This window comes from Kwoniella shandongensis, chromosome 2 (assembly GCF_008629635.2).
Source record: "Kwoniella shandongensis chromosome 2, complete sequence".
NCBI lineage: Eukaryota > Fungi > Basidiomycota > Tremellomycetes > Tremellales > Cryptococcaceae > Kwoniella > Kwoniella shandongensis.
The window spans coordinates 333,451-350,825 of NC_089288.1; the positions used below are offsets into that span (position 1 = coordinate 333,451).

A 17,375-nucleotide genomic window follows, 5' to 3' on the forward strand; every position below is an offset into this window, starting at 1 on the left:
TTCTGTGTTGCGCTGCATAAAATATAAGTCTATGCTCGCTCTTCGTCCGGACTTCATGATTATGCGCCTTGTCCTTGCTGTCTCCCCACCTCCTCCAATAAAGTCCTCCTTATTCTCTCCCAATGCTCTTCACCCTCACCGATCCCACCCTCAAACTTCTTCTTCCCCAACCACGTCGCCACTTGACTAAATGTCCATCCTGTCAATTTCCCAAATTCCAACAATCGCGCTCTATACTCATCTCTCCTTCTCTCCACTGCATTCTTCCCAGCGAAATACCTCTCAGACCTCTCTGCTTCCGATAATGGGGGACTAGGGTCTCTACGTCTCGTCGGTGGTGGTGGTGGTGGTGTGGGCGAAGAAGCGAGGGGAGTCGGCGTGGATCTATTTGTTTTAGGAGATGGAAGGACGGTAGATGCGTATACTGTATCGAGTAACGATTCATCACGTCTTCTCCCTCCTCCCCCTGCGGCTCGATCGAGCGTACGACGTCGTTTCGTCGCACTGTTCAGAATCTCATCACGAAGTAGAGATCGTCGACCTCCACCTCCACTACCAAACCTCGTTGCCGGACTAGGCGTTGACGTCTCATACACTTGGCCTTGTGATCGGCGACCGCTACCCTCAGCCGGTGTGGGTGCTGCAACGTCGGTTTGTGCCGCTCCGACAATACGCGTCACACCTTCTCCTGCTGTGACGCCTCGTACGTCCACCTCCAATCTGAGCGGGATCGATAATCTGGTGGTTCCATTCCTAGAAGGAGTGATCTCCAGTCCTCCGTCCCTATTTGGTTCCGGCATAGATTGTCGTTGTCTCACGAGGTCGGAAGGAGGCTGAAGGACGTGTCTCGGGGGACTGAGAATGATGTGACGTGGTGAGGATTGTGCTAGTGAGGGTTCGCGTTCTGCTTGTCGTGAGAGGCTTGCGTCCTCGGCTGACGATTCAGTCTGAGCTTGAGACGGAAGGACGGGTGGATCTCGGAATTGGACCTCTTCGTCTAATCTAACCAATTTACGTGGTTTCTGCACAGGTGAGGATGGTTCCGCAACAGCTGGAGCAGGAGCTGCCGAAGCAGACGCAGCAGCTTTGGCCCTCGCAAAGTCATTCAGAATAGCTTGTGTTTCTTCGCCCGGAATCGATCGACCTTCTTGCGATGGTTCTTCTTCGTCGGCAAGACCGAGCAGATCCCGTTCCACGACGTCGGTATCCACCGTTCGATCAGCCGAGTTGTTGCTACCTTCGACTTGGAACTGGTCCGGAAGGATCGATCCGAAGCTGAGTTGGGGTCCAAGTGGAGCTCGACTGGCAGTCCCCGCTTGGACCGTTTCAGCGACGGGTATGGCTGATGGCGCAGGGTTCGGAATGGGTTCTGTAGCGTCATTTGACTCGGTAGCGGTCGGACCAGAGGTCTCGGTTGCGACAATAGGCTGAGCGGATTGCGCAGGTTGCGTCGTCTCCACTGGCGGATCTGCTCGGTCTTTGCCTTTGCTGCTCTGCTGTGTGGTAGAAAGCTTGGCGGGAGGGGGACTTTCGTCATCAGACTCGACGAGCTTTCTTTTACCGGGCCGAATTGGTCGGGTTGACGTGGGGATCGCTTCGCCCTCAACGGCTGCTAGTGGACGTGCTTGCGAGGGACCCGCTTCTTGTTCATCGGCGCTATGTGAAACGTGTGAGCGATGACTACAGGAAAGTAAGACGGGCACATCAACTTACTCAGTTACCGATTGTGTCGCTTTCTGCTCTGCTGCCTTCTCCCTCTCTCGCTCAGTTTTCAGACTTGCATCGATACCCTCAGCAATGAATCGCCTGATTCGCTTTTCGAGCGCAACCGAGTTCTTCTTGAATCTCTCATGCCATGATTGGGAAGTATGATTCTCAGCAGGAGGATATGTGTCTTTCATGTTGAGCTGGTGTGGTGCAATCCGCTTGTCAGGTTGCTGTTCGTATACTTTTGGACCTGGTAACCCGGCGTGACGTAAACTCACAAGGGTGATATACGTCTTGCGACTACCCCATGATCCTTTGGGGAAGTAAGCAGCGAGGAACCGACAGAGGAAGTCATCGTCCTGGCCCGTGTAGTCTTTTCGTGGTCTGATGAGATGAAATGTCAACTCTTATTGTGGACGAGACTGGGTCAGAGAAAGCATCGAAGACTCACTGTCCAGTCGGTCTACCTGGTCCTTTGCCCGTCTTTACAGGTACATCATCCTCCAACATCGAATCGTTCCCATCATCTTCATTCTCCCCATCTGGCTTGATGGGTAATCTCCAACTCAACTTCTTCTCCTTCCAACACGTATCGACCCAATCCCTCTCCACAATTCTTTGATAATCTCTACCATATTTCTTCTTCTCCTCGTGCACTTTCTTTGCAAACTGACTAGATTCGTCAACTACCAACAAATCCGCCTGCGCTCTCTTCTGCACAATTAGCGCTCCGCCCAATTCGAGTGTTTTCGAACAATTCGCTTGAGCATCTTCGGGTGATTCTCCTCCTTCTCGAGTGATATTGACTGAAACCCAAGTTCGTAACGGTCGATAATCTGTCGACTGAGACGGATAAGTGAATATCGGCGAGGCTAGAGCGAGTTGTTCGGGAGACACAAGTTTGTGGTCGTGGATACATCGAGCTATCCAATGATAAGGGATGATTTGGGGTTGAGGAATGTCTTTGTAGTTATCTCGTAGAAAGGCGAGATGACTCTTCTCCGTCTTGAAAGCTGGATGATTTGGATTGACAAGCAGAGCACTAGCTTCTTGACGTTGCTCAGTCACAGTTCCGCCGTACTCCTACAAATCCCAGCTTGGGAATCAGTCTCGCTGTCTAGCTTACAGAAGGAAGTGTCGTAACTCACCTGAATTCGAGCGGTCAGAAGTCCAATGGCTTCATCTGAGAATTGTTTGTCCGCAAATAGAAAGACGATCTCTGAGAACAAAGTTTGATTGGTCTCCGTATTCTCCATGTCGGATGTTATGTCATAGGTGCTAGGAACGATGGAGAGCAGATCTTAGCAAAGTTCGCTGGCAAGCAGATCACAGACATAGCTCACGAGAGGATAGAGGAAGCGGGTCGTCTTGCGAACTTTGGACCCGCTTGGTTCGGCGACTATATGTGGAAATTCTCTCGAATATCTCTGCCTAGGTATGTGCGTTCGGACAGGTATATATTGCGCCGGGTGAGATTGCCTAGGAGAACAGAGGAAAGATGAGAAAGGAAAGCATGACAGGAAATAATACATAACTTGGACATGACGGAGTTGACGCGACCAAATTGCTATCATCAGTCCACTTTCAGGCACGTCCCATGTTGACATTCCGTCTCCGGGTGCTGGCAACCATTCAACATGTATATGTTTTCGTACACCAGGCACAATTTCGAATGTAAAGTCGTTGCAGATGCATGTACGGTCATAGCGATTCATCAAAAGGCATCCATCCTCGACATCTATCAGCGCCGCAAAGGCATCTGGTTCTATTGCTTCCCTCTTCGGCTCCCTTTGCTTCCCTCACCGTTGGTCCACCTGAGGCGTTCGCATAATCAAATGTGAGCTCCTCGCCGGGTCTGATTACCGTCTTGGACTATCGATGATATCAGTTACACATCAATCGTTGATTCCATCGTCACCCAGACTGGACGTCTTAACTCACATATATCGCAGCTCTAGGCCAACCTTCACCTCCTCCCCATCTGACCACATGTATAACACAATTCGGCTCACACGAATGGTTCAGAAACCTGCCAACATTCCCCTTATGCCTCGGATCAATGTGTATAGTCTCTCCTGGTAATCTGAGGGAGAGGATATAATTTCCTTGTCCCTCCGGAAGGTCAGACGACCGCTGTTCGGCCCATCGCCGTTGCGCCTCTGTTGTAGTGAGGTATTCGCCTGCGTATAGCGATATGAAGGTTCCCCGTGGTAGATCGACGGGAGCCGAAGGCGAGTAGAAAAGACCGAGACCGATGCCGGACACCGCTGGTCCTATGGATACAGGTGTACTGCATGTGTGGTCAATCGCCGTGTTTTTGTGATGAGTATAGGACACTTACCGAACACCGTGTTGGGAGACACGGTTCGCACAGCTGGAACGACATGGACAAGCAGGAGAACACTCTGCCAGTGGTAGTCGATCGGGCAGTGCATCAAGATTGAGTACCTGACGACTCACTTGACCCTCATCAGGCAAGCTGTAGAAGTTACCTGATGCCCGTGCAAGTCAGACATTGTTCGGCCGAGGCCGCACGTACGGAGTTTGCTCACCAAAGTCGCTGACACAATCACATGCATCTCCATCATTAGCTGTGCAGAGCCATCCCTCGCCGATACCAGACGAATAAGCGCAGGTACATGTCCATGTGTCAGTCTCTCCGTCCGAGCCACCGCTGCTGCTGATGTGATCGTCAGACACGGGAGATTCCGCTGTTTCCAGGGATGCGAACGGGCTGTGCTGAACCGCAGCTGTGTCGCTTATCGAGATGCCGTTGGAAAGCTGCGAGTCGACTATGTACTGATTGACATCCCATCACCGCAATGAAGTAAACATCAGGATAATTGATCATCCAAGAGACATGTATCTGAAGGGGATCGGACTGACAGTGTTGAATGCGGCAAGTAATGTTTGTAATTGATCCGCGGTGAGACCAATTGCGGGAATCTGTACGGGCTCCAACCCACCAGTGATGTCGTTATCCACTGCCAATGTTGCGGGAGGTGTGACTGTCATCTCATGCACACTGTTGCAGGTGACATCTGACTGATCGACTGGTAAGAGTAGGTAAACGGTGGGATGTGTATGGGGAACGGGAAGGTTGTGGAAAACGGTCGAATTGACTAACAAAACACTTTGCACTGGACCACCTCCACCTCGGAGTTGCAGGTTTGCTATAGACTATGTTGAGACTGACGTCGTCACATTATTGGCTAGCGTTGATTCCGAACAGGCACAGCCCCCATCGTTTATACCGAATCAAGTAATTATACAACAAGTGCCACATTGATATACCCTGAATGTACGTGTCCGACGACGCGGTCAATGCTTTCTTTCATTGGATTGGAGAAAGCCACTCGTGTTCTATTCACATCGCAGTCACTCACTCAATCACTCACTCACTCCTCTCTTCCTTTCTCTTCCCACTCACAAACATCACTTTAAACATTAATACATCTCTTTTCTTTTTCTCTTTCTTCTTCTCTTCCCAACCAACACACCTTCTGCCAAACACTATAATCAACTCTTCTTAGATCAATAATCACAAAATGCTCTCCAACCTCTTCGCTGTCGCTGTCCTCGCCGGTACGGCTTTCGCCCAGTCCGTTAACACTCCCGTAAGTCCGCGCTTGGTCATCCTTCCGGCCCTTTCTCTTCTCCTTTGTCTACCCCATCATCCTCGTCTACCAGTAGCAGTGGTGGTATCCTTCGTGTGACATTGTGCTGACAATAACATCCATCCAGGCTTCCCTCGTCGAGTGTCGTGAGTCTGATTTTCACTTCCGCGTCTCCCCGCAGTTTCCACAGATTTCCGCAGCGACCGTCATTACGTTTGCTACGACACCCCACAACATTACCAGTAGCAATGACACGGGTCACTGATACTCTCCTCACTATACAGAACCCGCATCTATCACTTTCAGCGGTGGTACATCCCCTTACATTCTGTGAGTAGACCGCGTCGTCCCATTCGCCGTTCAACGCTCCACACAACCCTGTTCACGTGTGTGTGGCGTCGCTCGCCGATCGGATTCTACCGGTCGGCCGCCTTGGGATCGAACATTACAAAATGCTAATTCGGTCTAACTTTTCTTTGTTTCACAGTGCGGTCATCCCCGGTGGTCAGGTTTCTGCCGCTGCCATCGAGACTCTCTCCGACAGCCTTTCTACCAGCCCTTTCACCTGGAACGTTAACCTCGCTGCCGGTATGTTTAACGTTTCATTCCCCTCGGACACAACCCCAGGGACAGGGACTGATGCATTGTGTTTGTTTGTGTGTTTCGACCGATTTAGGTACCAACATCACCCTCAAGATCACTGACTCAACTGGTGCCATCGGTTACTCCGCTCCCCAAGTTGTCAGTACCGCAGGAAACCTTCGCAGCGTGACATCTTACGCTAACTCAATCGCCTGCAGATCCAAGCCGGTTCTTCTCAGGCTTGTTTGAACCAGACCGCCGCTACTAGCGGTGTTGCCACTGGTGCCGTTACCACCACCCGGGCCTCCGCCTCCGGTGCTGCCTCGTGAGTATTGATTAAGCTCTCTTCCCCGGTGTTGTTTAGCTGACGCTTACCAATAGCGCTTCCAGTGCCGCCTCGTCTGCTTCCAGCGCATCTTCTCTCGTTTCTTCCGCCGCTTCTTCTGCTACCAGCGCCGCCGGTACCTCCGCCGCTGCATCCAGGGCTTCTTCGTAAGTCTTCATTAGCTGTCCGTCCCGAGCATGGTTCTGACGTCTTGTTTCTTCAGTGCCGCCGGAAGCGCTACTAGTGCCGCTGGTTCTCTCACCTCTGCTGCTGCTTCGTGAGTTGTCGCCGTCTATCTGCTTGCGCTTTGGTACTGATGTCTTTCACTTTGCAGCGCCGCCACTTCCGCTGCTGCGACCAGTGCCGCCTCGGGTGCTTCTATCACCACCTACGTCGGTATCCCTGCTGTCGCTCTTGCGCTCCTCGGTGCCGTTGCCACTCTTTTCTAAGCGGACACTTTTGTCGGTTCTCTCTTAATCGAGGCGCTGTCTACCCCCTCTCGATGACTGGAAGGAACATTGAGATACGGATATATAAAGGAGATTTGTCGTTTCACTTTTCTGCGGCCCAATAGTAGTAGTTAGTTTTCTTGTCTCCTTCGTTTTCAGGTGATAGGAATCACTATCGTTGCTTGATTTTTTACTCTTATTACAACTCATCCCATCCTTAATGAATACACGACCGTCGAATGTTTATGATGAATGCATTTTCCTGGGCCGGGAAGATCGGTGCAGTGCAGCGTTGGTGTCAGTGTGAGAGGTGCATTTTGAGCCGATGCTTGATTTTTTCTATTGACAACGATTATTATGGATTGTTAACATGGGCAAAGAGTTGTGTCGCAGCTTGAGGAAAGTACCAGGAAAAACGATGACGGGCAACAAAAGTCTTGTTCACAGTAATCGGCTCAACAGATAGGTATAGCGCAAAGCGTTGTTTACACATAACATCGTCTCCATCTCGGCCTAACTCGACTGCAAGATGCAGCGCTATCAACCTCCGCACATGCGGCAACGGCCTCCTCCCCCGCCTCAACCAGAAGACCAAAGATCCGTGCAAACTAGACGTGGGGTCGATCCTTCTGCCGAAGCTGGTCCTTCGACACCTCGACGTGGTATTACACCCAACAATCCTACCCTGTCCTCGACCAACTCAACGAATAGTAGTCGGTATGCTGTTCGTCCTTCGAGAAAGGATTGGCCCTCTTCTATCACGGGGGTGCAGCCGGTCCTCGCTTCTCCTGCAACGGATATCAGACCGATGCGTTCCGGTGCTGGGGGGAAAGTCAAAGTAGGAGAGATGGAATTGATGCAATCTGTCTCGAGGAGTGGAGGTGATGGAGCAGAGGGTGATGCGTGAGTCAGTGTTGGTGATCCACGATGACGATCATAGCTGGAATAGAATGGTAAAGAAGGTTGATGAGCTGATATGGTTCATGGGCATAATTAGGTTGAAAGATTGGAATACACAAGAGCGGTATAGACAGTATATAGATGAGAGGGTGAGTCATATATCTCCTTGCTGGTAGAAACCACACCAGAAACTATTTTTGGATGAGAAGGAGAGCTGACATACTTGATTCGACTTTGATAGATCGAAGCACACTATATTACATACACCACACCTAGACATACCCCGCCAAAAGCTGGTGTTCGGCAGAAGGAAGAACTAGAAAGTCTGGCTAGTATCGTCTTGTTATTCCGTTCGTCGTGCTGCATTCCGCTGGTCGCATCACTATGGTCTCCTTGCTAACGCAAAGTGTTATGTAGGGAAGTTGCGAGAAGGAGTCGTGGCATCACATCGTATAGATGGCTTTGCTATAGAAGGTGAGTGATCCGCTCGGAATTTCTAGGTCATCTCGCTGATGAGTTAGTGCTCATATATGTCTTCCTGGGTAGTATTCGAATCCTCGGCCCATTTCGCGATCCTCGCTCATAATCTACCACAATTACTAGGCGCTCTGAGCGGTCTCGTACCGAGTTTGTATCAAGCATACGACATTGCGCACGTCAAAGCCCAAAGTGGAACGGGCAAAGTCAAGTCCGCAGCCGAGGGCGACGAGGCGGACGATCTTCATGTCCGACTTGGGAGATTGGAGCTCGAACCCGTTCGGTCTCGCGATAGAAGGGTCGAATTCGCTTCGTTGTTGTTACTTTACCACCTTGTGATTTCTGGACGAAGGGCATATTTCGATACCCTCATGGAATTGACAACGCCTCAGAAGAAGAGATTGACAAAGGATAATCCGTTTGCCGATATCTCTGACTTTGCGCCTGCGTCCCTGGTAGGAACGAACGTCACAGACCTTCGACCTTCGCTCAATCCACATTCTCATATAGAACCAGCTTCGGATGGTCTACCCCTGTTATCGATTGACCAACTCGACTTTGTTCAAGCTGCCGCCCAATCAATGGCCGAAGAGACCTTCTCCCCTTTGACATATTTCCACCTCATCTCTTCCTCTTCCTCCTCTGGTAATGGCACGGTGTCGACATATGAACGGACGATACTTGCCTGGGCTGAACCAGGAATCAGGGAAAGAGCATGGGACGTATTGAAAAAGGGGTATATGAGTGTGGGTGTAGAGTGGGCAGGGAAAATGTTAGGGCTGGACACGGAGGAAGAGGTACGAAGATGGGTGGAAGAGAAAGGTGGGAAAGTGGAGGACGGGAGGGTCAAGTTGCGTTGAGGCGTCACATAAGCACTATGTCCCAGAGACAGGCAAGGAGAGACTCGTATTTGTAATTGTTTGAGTTGTATTGCTTAGATTGATAGAAACTACAACTCGGTACAGACATAGCTAGGTGGGACGCAGGCTACACTGCATCACCTACTGGTGTGACTTCTGGCTTAATACGGCTGTTGCGATGATAACACCCTTTGACAAAGGTCCAAAGTCTATGACTGCACGACCAAAGGGATGACTGAGCACGATCGCTTCAAATCCCCCCAGCTGTGAGGGAGTCCAACCTATCAGATTTCACGCTTTTTGCAGGATCAAACCCCGTTCCAGCAAGAAGGTTCGCCAAGAGATCTTTAATGCGAAAGGTCGGATGAAATGCGCGAATCGTCTCGACCAATGACCTCCCCTCGACTACTACAAGCAATGTACAAATCATGAGCCTTGCCCAATTCCAAGCGAGACAAATCGAATTAGATCGACCGTCTAGAACATTGAAAATAAACGTCCTCGCCTAGAATCCTTGATGTTGATCGCAATGAGCGTTGGCGCCCTTCCTCGAGTCGAGAGAAGAGACAGATCGACAGGTCCCAAATTACTTTTTGAGACTCGTACGTTCGTAACTGATTCCAACTAAATCGACCGTCTTGGCTCGTCAAAGGAATGTTGGAGCGACGATTGGCAAAACCATACCATCTCAAACTTAGCTTCAATTCCAACTCTGTTTCCAATCATCTACAGTTCGGAATTGTTGAAGGGGCGATGGTACCTCGATCTCATGAGTCGGACTTGAGACTCGTGGTATGCTGTCATGCCGATTCGGCGCTAACGAGCAGATCTCTCACTTCTTTGCCATGTGTATGGGGGAGTCACCCTCCTTCTCTCTCTCTCGTCATAGCCAGTGCATGGCACGCCGTGGCTTGGACTTCCAGCAGGCGTTTAATTTCATTCATTTTCGGAATCTACGATCGATGCCTCGAGAAGAATGACCTATACCAAAAATCCGTACCTAGTCAGGAGGACGTCGTGCGTCTTGCAAGCATTTTCATGCACCTGCGTACAAATACAGTACGATTACACGTTCAGGAACTGTAATCTCCGCGTTCTTGCGGCACGGCGGCGGTCGAACTGATTGTACCTTTATTCGGAAGCAGGAAGCACCAAAGAGTGGACACGCGATAGTAATTGCCGATTTAACGGCGAAGAAAGATATCAAAACCAACCCGACTCGACAATGCGGTGCGGTGCGGTGCGGGGTAGAGAACAGAATATACTTTGTGAAGCATGATCAACTCGGCGACTCGCTTACACAAGCACAAATCCAGGTCATACTGCGACGAGTGCAGCAAATTTCGTACTCGGAACGGAAGTACACTATACGAGTATCGTCTGGGGAACGCACCCCAAGCCAGACTAGATATGACGATGGTTGTGATATGATTAGTGGACCGGGTCCTTGTCTTTCGGGCCTTACAACGGTGCCCACTCATGCAGATCCATCGGTATTTAGCCGCAATTGCACAAGCACGCGAGTCAGTGTCATTCACCCCTAATACGTTGATGATGCCAAAAATGGTGCCTCTCATCCTCCGCGCCCTGGTCTAATTCGTTCGAGAACTTTGTTGTTCCGATGACAGGGTACCTATGAGATAGTTATCGATAAAGAGGGTGGTCACCATTATGGTGTCCCGTATTTCGACTGGGTCGTATGTGGCAAGCAACGCAAGACGGGACTGCCAAATCTGCGCGAGAGGGGGATAGAGACCAACTTGGCAGAAGTGGGTGGAAGGCTGATTTATCGCTTCCCGACCCGAACGAGCGGGAATTTGCAAGGCAAGCTACGCTGAACGACATCCTCAATGCTGTCACATAGCTCGAGAAGACGGCCTTTTGTCGGTGCATGGCATTTCGCTTATCTCTGATATCATAGATTGAGACGGGGCTCTCAGGAGCGAGCCTAAAATAGCGACTAGCCAAAGACGTCTGGATGACCGACTGTTCGAGACTCTAAGAGTCCAGGATGTGAGATGGCGTGACGACTTTGGAGAGCATATCGAGTGACACGATCATCGTCTTCTTCTCATGTCGATACCGTTTCGTCTTTGACCACGACCACGCCCACGCCGACGACGTCAGTCCAAGAGGCGTTGTTTCATCTCCAGTCTAGTGAAGAATGGCTTGCTTATCCCAAAAATGGTGGCGACGAGGCGACATTCTGATGTGTTGCAAAGTAGTTTCAAGTCCTACGATGGGTTATATAACTTTTCCACATGCATGTATGAATGGCTGAACACTGCGTCGGGAAGATGGGAATCATGAAACAAGGGGTGATAGGAACCCGATCATGCATCATCATCGATATATATCTCGTCAGTTGGGAACGATGTCAGTAAGTCCAGACAAACGACAAACGAAACGGGTGGTGGCGGTTTTAGCTTCTTACTCTACTTTTTGTGGACGATTGCTCATGAAACGAGGGTCTAGGTTGTACTGACTGACAGACAAGCCAGACCTGTTGGCTGGTCATGAAACTGCATACAATGACGAGAAGGACGTGAGTATCATCTCGGAGGAATGTTTGATGATTCCTTTTCTTAGGATGAGATACCGGTAACCCGCTTCTGATGACCAGGTAGACAGGAGCTGTACGTACACGGACAGCGAGTGGCTAGCAGCTGCTGAAGGATATGCATCAACGGTCAATGTGACGCACCCTGGCATCGTGATGGAGAACGATAGAATACAGCAGTATCAGGTAAAATGCATTGAAACAAACCGAACTAGCAATGCAAGATATCCGGGAACGTCCCTCGTCCACTCCGCGTTATGGGTACGCTAAACCTGTACCCATTGTCTCACCCGAATATATCTGATATGAGCAATAGCTCTCTGCCACTTGAACTGTCATATACTCGATCATCAAAAGGAACAGAGTAGAACATCCGGGCAACAAAGAAGGAGAAGGGGAAGGGGGGGGGGGAAAGGGGTTTCTTACTACATGAGGTGCCTTGATCCCTCCCCTTTTTTTTTTTCTTACGCTGACCGATTATTTGAAAAACGCCACGACGCGTGGTCTGTGTGTACAGTATACTTTACTCTGGTGTTGTGCCTTAACGAGGACTCCTCTGCTCTCATGCCCTTTCCTGTAAAACCCCCCTCTCCCCTTTCTTTGCCCCGGCACAGATCGCTTTTTTCATTTCACTCTCTACTGCCTCTGCGTAGTATCAGAGTAATGGTTTGGTGTCCAGGGGCGGTACCTTTTACAACTATACTCACCGTTGGGAATAATCCCACTCTTACTGTACCACACTCACCACCACCACCAATCACCACCAAACCACTCATACCCTCGCAATCATCATTCACTGATACTCGGTCATTGAGCACCGTTACTACCTCCTACATCATCATCATCCACTCATTCCGTCGCTTGGTAGTCCAGCCCCTTCTTTTTTCTCCCCCTCTTCTACCACTAATATAAACAACTACCACTTCTAAAACATCAACACTCCTTTTTCCGTCCCTCGAAAACGTACCGTACTCCGTACCTAACCGTTACATCTTGATTCAACCATTCACCCATCCACTATCATACATTCCGCAACCATCACCTTCCTCCACATCATCATATCGTGTTTCGAGGAACGAATCGATCAATCAATCAATCGACAGTCGCTTGCATCTCGCTCGACAAGACGTTAGCATTCCTTCGCTCGGATTCGTTAGGTGAGTGCACGGTCCGTTTCAATTGTCTCATCACCATGTCCGTACCTTTTCCAACCCATGTCGAGTGACGTGCTACCCCGCTATCGTCGACCGAGTTGGCCATCCTCCTCTACCTTCCCTTCCATCCTCATCCATCCCATACTTTGGTGGTGCATCCTCCGGATGCCCCTTGGTCACCTTCCCCTTGCCCAAGCACACCTGTTCACCTCCTCGGCCATCGCCGTTTTCAATGCTTGCGACACCTCTATCGTTTCTGAGACGAGATGACAAAGCTTACTCATCCTTGTCGACCTCAGTTTGACGACTCTGCGTCGCTGAAGGAAATCCTGGTCTGGCTCGAGAAGCACCTTGGAGTCAAAGTGAGTGTGCGGGGTTTTCTCGGTGTTTATCTCTTCGAGCCCAAGCTTTGGGTATGTCTCGACCTCTTTCCTTCCTTCCTCCTCGTCTGCTTTCAAATCCTCGTACAAACAACTTCTGCACTTGATACCCGTTGCTCTATCTGCTGGTGCAACAGACGTCCTACTCCTGCATATAACCCGCGGCAAAGGAACAGAGGTCCTCGGCTTGTTCGTAAGCCGAAGATTTTCGGTGTCTTCCACTGCGGCGATTCAAGTGGTACAAAGTGGGGAGAAAGGAGGATAGGGCGGTTATGCATAGCACACCAATGGAACGGAGAAGGACTACTCGGTCGTTGAAAGGAGATCTACCTATTTCATCAGTCGGTCAAATTGCTCGACGTCTACCCACACACTGTAATTCCGTCTTTACCCGGATTTATTACTGGCTCCCAGTGCTTGTCGTGTTCCGCGTCACCTTCCATCTCGTTCGTCCTTGTTTTTGTGCCGTTCCGCTGTGTCTGCATCGATATCCGCTCGTCCCCTTGCGCTCCTGGTTACCCCTAAAAGAGCTATTGCTAACGATTTGTACTCTGATAGCTCTCAGTTGAACGGATCACACCGATTTGTCTCCCAGGAACAGACATATAATAAACCCGACGTCGATCAGGGCGGTCCATCCCATCCATCCATTCCAGTTACCCAATCCCACACTTTAATCAACCTTCTTTCCATCATCTTTCCTTTGACGTTCGTCGCTTCACCGTTCACGACACTGCATACGTTGTCGACGATTGAAATCGTTCACGAATACATACATCGTCTCGACCACTCGCTGTCCCGGATCGCTCGCCACCCCTTCCGCATCTCGTAATTTACGTGATCACGAGGTCGTTTTGGTTTCACCAAACACCAACTCAACTGTATATCCTCCTGGCGCTAAGCCTATTTGATGTCGGCCTCCTTGACGACATCCGCTCCGTTGAGCTTGCCCCCTCCCTCCGACAGACCTTACGACAATCATCCCAATATGAGCTTCGCGGCTCCTCCTGATGATAGACAATATGGGAATTACTACCCGCGAGCTCCTGGATCAGCCCAAGGCCCCCCACCCCCACCACACCACGAGACTTCCTCACCGGAACAAAGGCTACATTCGTCTGGTGGATACAACAAGGGTACGCCTGCGCCTACGGAGTCCCCGTCTCAGGTTTATCACGGTGAAATGGCAGCTCCCCCAGGATCTTCGCACGGATATCCTCCCCAACCGATCACTCCTCTGAGCGGTCCCGCTTATCCTCCCCAGCAACCCCCATCGGGCGGATACTACGGAATTGCTCAGACTCCTCAGCCCGAGACGCAGCCCCAGCACATCCCTTCCCCTCCACCCAGCAGCAATGGTCGACCTACAAGCGCCAACTTTACCCCAGACGGTTTACCCATCGTCCCGGTCGGCGTCTCAGGCGGCAAGATGTTCAGATGTAGAGGGTATGGGGAATGTGACAAAGTATTCACGAGGAGCGAGCATTTGGCAAGGCACGTTCGGTGAGTAGCAGATTGCGATTGTACCTTATTTCACTGGAATGACCTTGACTGATGAGACGTTCCTTCCCCCTGGTACCTGATTTCCAGAAAACATACTGGTGAACGACCTTTCCCCTGTCACTGTGGTAAAGCTTTCTCTCGTCTCGACAACTTGCGTCAACACTCGGCTACCGTCCACGCCGACCAGGCAGCCTTGAATGAAGCTATGCTCTCCGCACTTGCTCCTGTTCATGCAGCCCTTTCCCAACGTGCGAACAAGGATCAACGAAGGCGAGGTGAGGTGGTCGAAGTTCCCAAAAACGCCGTGGAGCGACCTCGGCATAGTGACTACCGTGGACAGAAGGGTTCGCCCACTGCAAGCGTTCAACATAATTCTTCCTACGCGGCATACCATCCCGAACAGCAACAATGGAACGTTCCACCTCAACATACCCGTCCCAGGACTGGGGGTTACGATTACCCATACAGCGCCGAGGCTCACTCTGTGGTAGATGATGCGGGACCTTCCCGTCGACCAGCGTCATCGGCAGGCTACGGATATCAACAACAACCCTACTACGATCAGTCTGCTCGTCCACCGACAGCTCCTGGTACGGGTTCTTCGACCGAGTCAATGGCGCAGTTGCCGTACCCTTATCGACCGATGTCTTCCCAAGGTCGCGATTTACCCGTTCCTACACACTATGCCGAATCAGAGCCACCCTCTACTGCTCACGGTCCCCCTCAATCACCGATGTACGCTGGTGTACCTCCTCAACCTAATTGGTCGTCACCTCCTCCCCCACATGCGGCGTATCCTCCTCAAGATGCCAGCGCATACCCACCGCCAGCTGAAGGATACGCATATCCTCCCCCACCGCACTCCCACAGCTCTTACCCTCCCAGAGAAGAAGTCTACAACTACCCTCCCAACTGGACACCTCAACAACAACAGTACAGTTCCGTCCCTCCCCCTCCTCCAGGTCCTTACGCTCCCGGGTACAGCGGACAACCTCCCGAGTCTCCCTTCCAGTACAACGCACCTGGCTCTCACGAAGGTCAATTCCCTTATCCCGGGTACGATTCTCGAAAGCGTCGAGCAGAGGATGAAGCTTCTGATATGGAGGCGAGGAAGCACGCTAGGCCATCTTCCGCTGTTGCGCCTCCCCAACATCTCAACGCGGCTTTAGATGTCCAGAGACCTCCTCCTCAGCAGCAAGATCCCTCTTGGTTACCTCCTACGACAGAACGACGTTCTTCGCTTGCTATCTCGGCTCTGCTCGGATCTCCTCAGCAAAACTCGAGAAGTAGACCGGCGACTGCTGATCAGTCTGGCTACGATCATGCTCAGGCTGCTTATCAGGCTTCGGCCGCTGCAGTGTACAACGGTCAGGAAAGTCAAGTCGGTAACGGAGCGAGCAGTGTTCCCCCTACTCCTGCTGTGAACGGAACGAGAAAAGGTCGAAAGGGTGAAGAAGGGGAAGGGGCTAGCATGGAGCAGAAGGCGAAGGCGCTGTTGGGTCAAGGCAGGTGATCGATGGCGGTCGTGTGGACTGCGGCGATCTTGAAGGACGAAAGGAATAAAAGGATCAGAGGCCAAAGTGAAGATTGATGGTCATCTTATAACGACACATACTTCAAATATATATACCCCTAGCGAAGCGAAATATACACGAGGCCTTTCTTCGCAGGCTCAATACCACGCTACAGTTGCAGCGACAGGTCGTACGTAGCTTTATAGTTATTTTCCCCATTTCTTGGATTTTGTAGTTGAGCTACAATAGTGACAACGTACAGTACATGCAACCCAATATGATAATGATATGCTCAGGAATGAAAAGTAATGTTTTCGTTAGTTTGAAACTTGGGTTCCTGGTACAGCACGAGACGGTCCGATTCGATTAATTACGAGTAAGAGTAGATCAGTTACGTGGTAAATCAGTTGATAGTTCGGAACTCAGTCAGATAGTCAAAGGGGAAGCGAATAGCGAGCGAGCGAGCGAGCGATGGTAGATGTACGTCGCATGTCTCGTAATTGAAATCCGATGTTACACATTCTGCGAAACGTTGCTTTCTATCTATGCTTAATCACGCATCGTACAGATTACTACACGAAAGGTAATCTCTACATCACTGACTGCGGACCAACGGTCTATATGGTCTGTCCCGACGCACGGGTGATGAGGAGGTTTTGAGCGCAGCACATACACACTTACCCACACACACAGCGCTTCGTTGCGTGATGGGCGTTCTAGGGTCCTCTAACATGACATGTCAATGCATATACCATGCCTGTTCCTCGACTTTTCTGTTGTACTGAAGTCGTCGCATTCGCATGTCTACTTAAGACATGGATGACTTATATATATAGTATAATCAAGTTGATTCTGTCACTGATCAAGCCCATCACACTTGAAAGTGTAGGTCAACTTTCCTCTCCTGAAGTCTCTTTCCGGCCATTATCATTGTACAACAGAGCAAGAAGGGATATTTGCTGATCGTATCATAACAAAAAGGTCAGACCCGAAGACACACCTATACCTCCTCTTTCGCCACCGACTCCACCTTACGCTCCGTCATCCACCACAACTGTCAGTCCGTCAAAGCTTCTTGAGCCGTTCATACGCATTCGATTCCAACGCCTGCTGTTTCAACTGAACAAGCTTCTGGCGACGTTATACAGGGATATCACGATCAAGTTCCATGGCCTTATATAGCTATTGAGAGAGATTCTCAAACTAATCCTGTGAGGAGGACAGGATCCGCTGCGGGCGATCATCAAGGGGCTTTGCCATCGTCGTCGCTTCAAAAGGATAAGAAAGGCCCACCATCGCAATCGCCTGTGACTGAAGCTCAGAAGCACCATTCAAGAAAGCAGGACC

General features: G+C 50.6%; 5 protein-coding genes across 5 annotated transcripts; 3 read left to right on the forward strand and 2 right to left on the reverse strand.

Moving 5' to 3' along the window:
- Positions 1-59: 59 nt before the first annotated feature.
- Positions 60-3,314, reverse strand: CI109_100812 (uncharacterized protein; the record flags this gene model as incomplete). Its single annotated transcript, XM_065966847.1, has 7 exons — positions 60-1,656; positions 1,714-1,907; positions 1,986-2,091; positions 2,159-2,790; positions 2,856-2,985; positions 3,051-3,106; positions 3,300-3,314. The coding sequence occupies 7 exons, from the start codon at positions 3,312-3,314 to the stop codon at positions 60-62; spliced, it is 2,730 nt and encodes a 909-aa protein (XP_065822919.1).
- A 94-nt stretch (positions 3,315-3,408) lies between these two features.
- Positions 3,409-4,722, reverse strand: CI109_100813 (uncharacterized protein; the record flags this gene model as incomplete). The annotated part of the gene is made up of 7 exons (XM_065966848.1): positions 3,409-3,579; positions 3,649-3,688; positions 3,991-3,997; positions 4,049-4,112; positions 4,168-4,199; positions 4,260-4,488; positions 4,594-4,722. 7 exons carry the CDS (start codon positions 4,720-4,722, stop codon positions 3,409-3,411), a joined length of 672 nt encoding a protein of 223 aa, XP_065822920.1.
- A 533-nt stretch (positions 4,723-5,255) lies between these two features.
- Positions 5,256-6,680, forward strand: CI109_100814 (uncharacterized protein; the record flags this gene model as incomplete). The annotated part of the gene is made up of 9 exons (XM_032008022.1): positions 5,256-5,324; positions 5,452-5,470; positions 5,609-5,654; positions 5,812-5,912; positions 6,001-6,065; positions 6,125-6,231; positions 6,288-6,398; positions 6,455-6,508; positions 6,566-6,680. The coding sequence occupies 9 exons, from the start codon at positions 5,256-5,258 to the stop codon at positions 6,678-6,680; spliced, it is 687 nt and encodes a 228-aa protein (XP_031857677.1).
- A 529-nt stretch (positions 6,681-7,209) lies between these two features.
- Positions 7,210-8,917, forward strand: CI109_100815 (uncharacterized protein; the record flags this gene model as incomplete). The annotated part of the gene is made up of 5 exons (XM_032008023.1): positions 7,210-7,583; positions 7,678-7,729; positions 7,822-7,930; positions 7,998-8,054; positions 8,127-8,917. The coding sequence occupies 5 exons, from the start codon at positions 7,210-7,212 to the stop codon at positions 8,915-8,917; spliced, it is 1,383 nt and encodes a 460-aa protein (XP_031857678.1).
- A 5,082-nt stretch (positions 8,918-13,999) lies between these two features.
- CI109_100816 (uncharacterized protein) lies at positions 14,000-16,027 on the forward strand (the record flags this gene model as incomplete). Its single annotated transcript, XM_032008024.1, has 2 exons — positions 14,000-14,514; positions 14,602-16,027. The coding sequence occupies 2 exons, from the start codon at positions 14,000-14,002 to the stop codon at positions 16,025-16,027; spliced, it is 1,941 nt and encodes a 646-aa protein (XP_031857679.1).
- Positions 16,028-17,375: the final 1,348 nt, after the last annotated feature.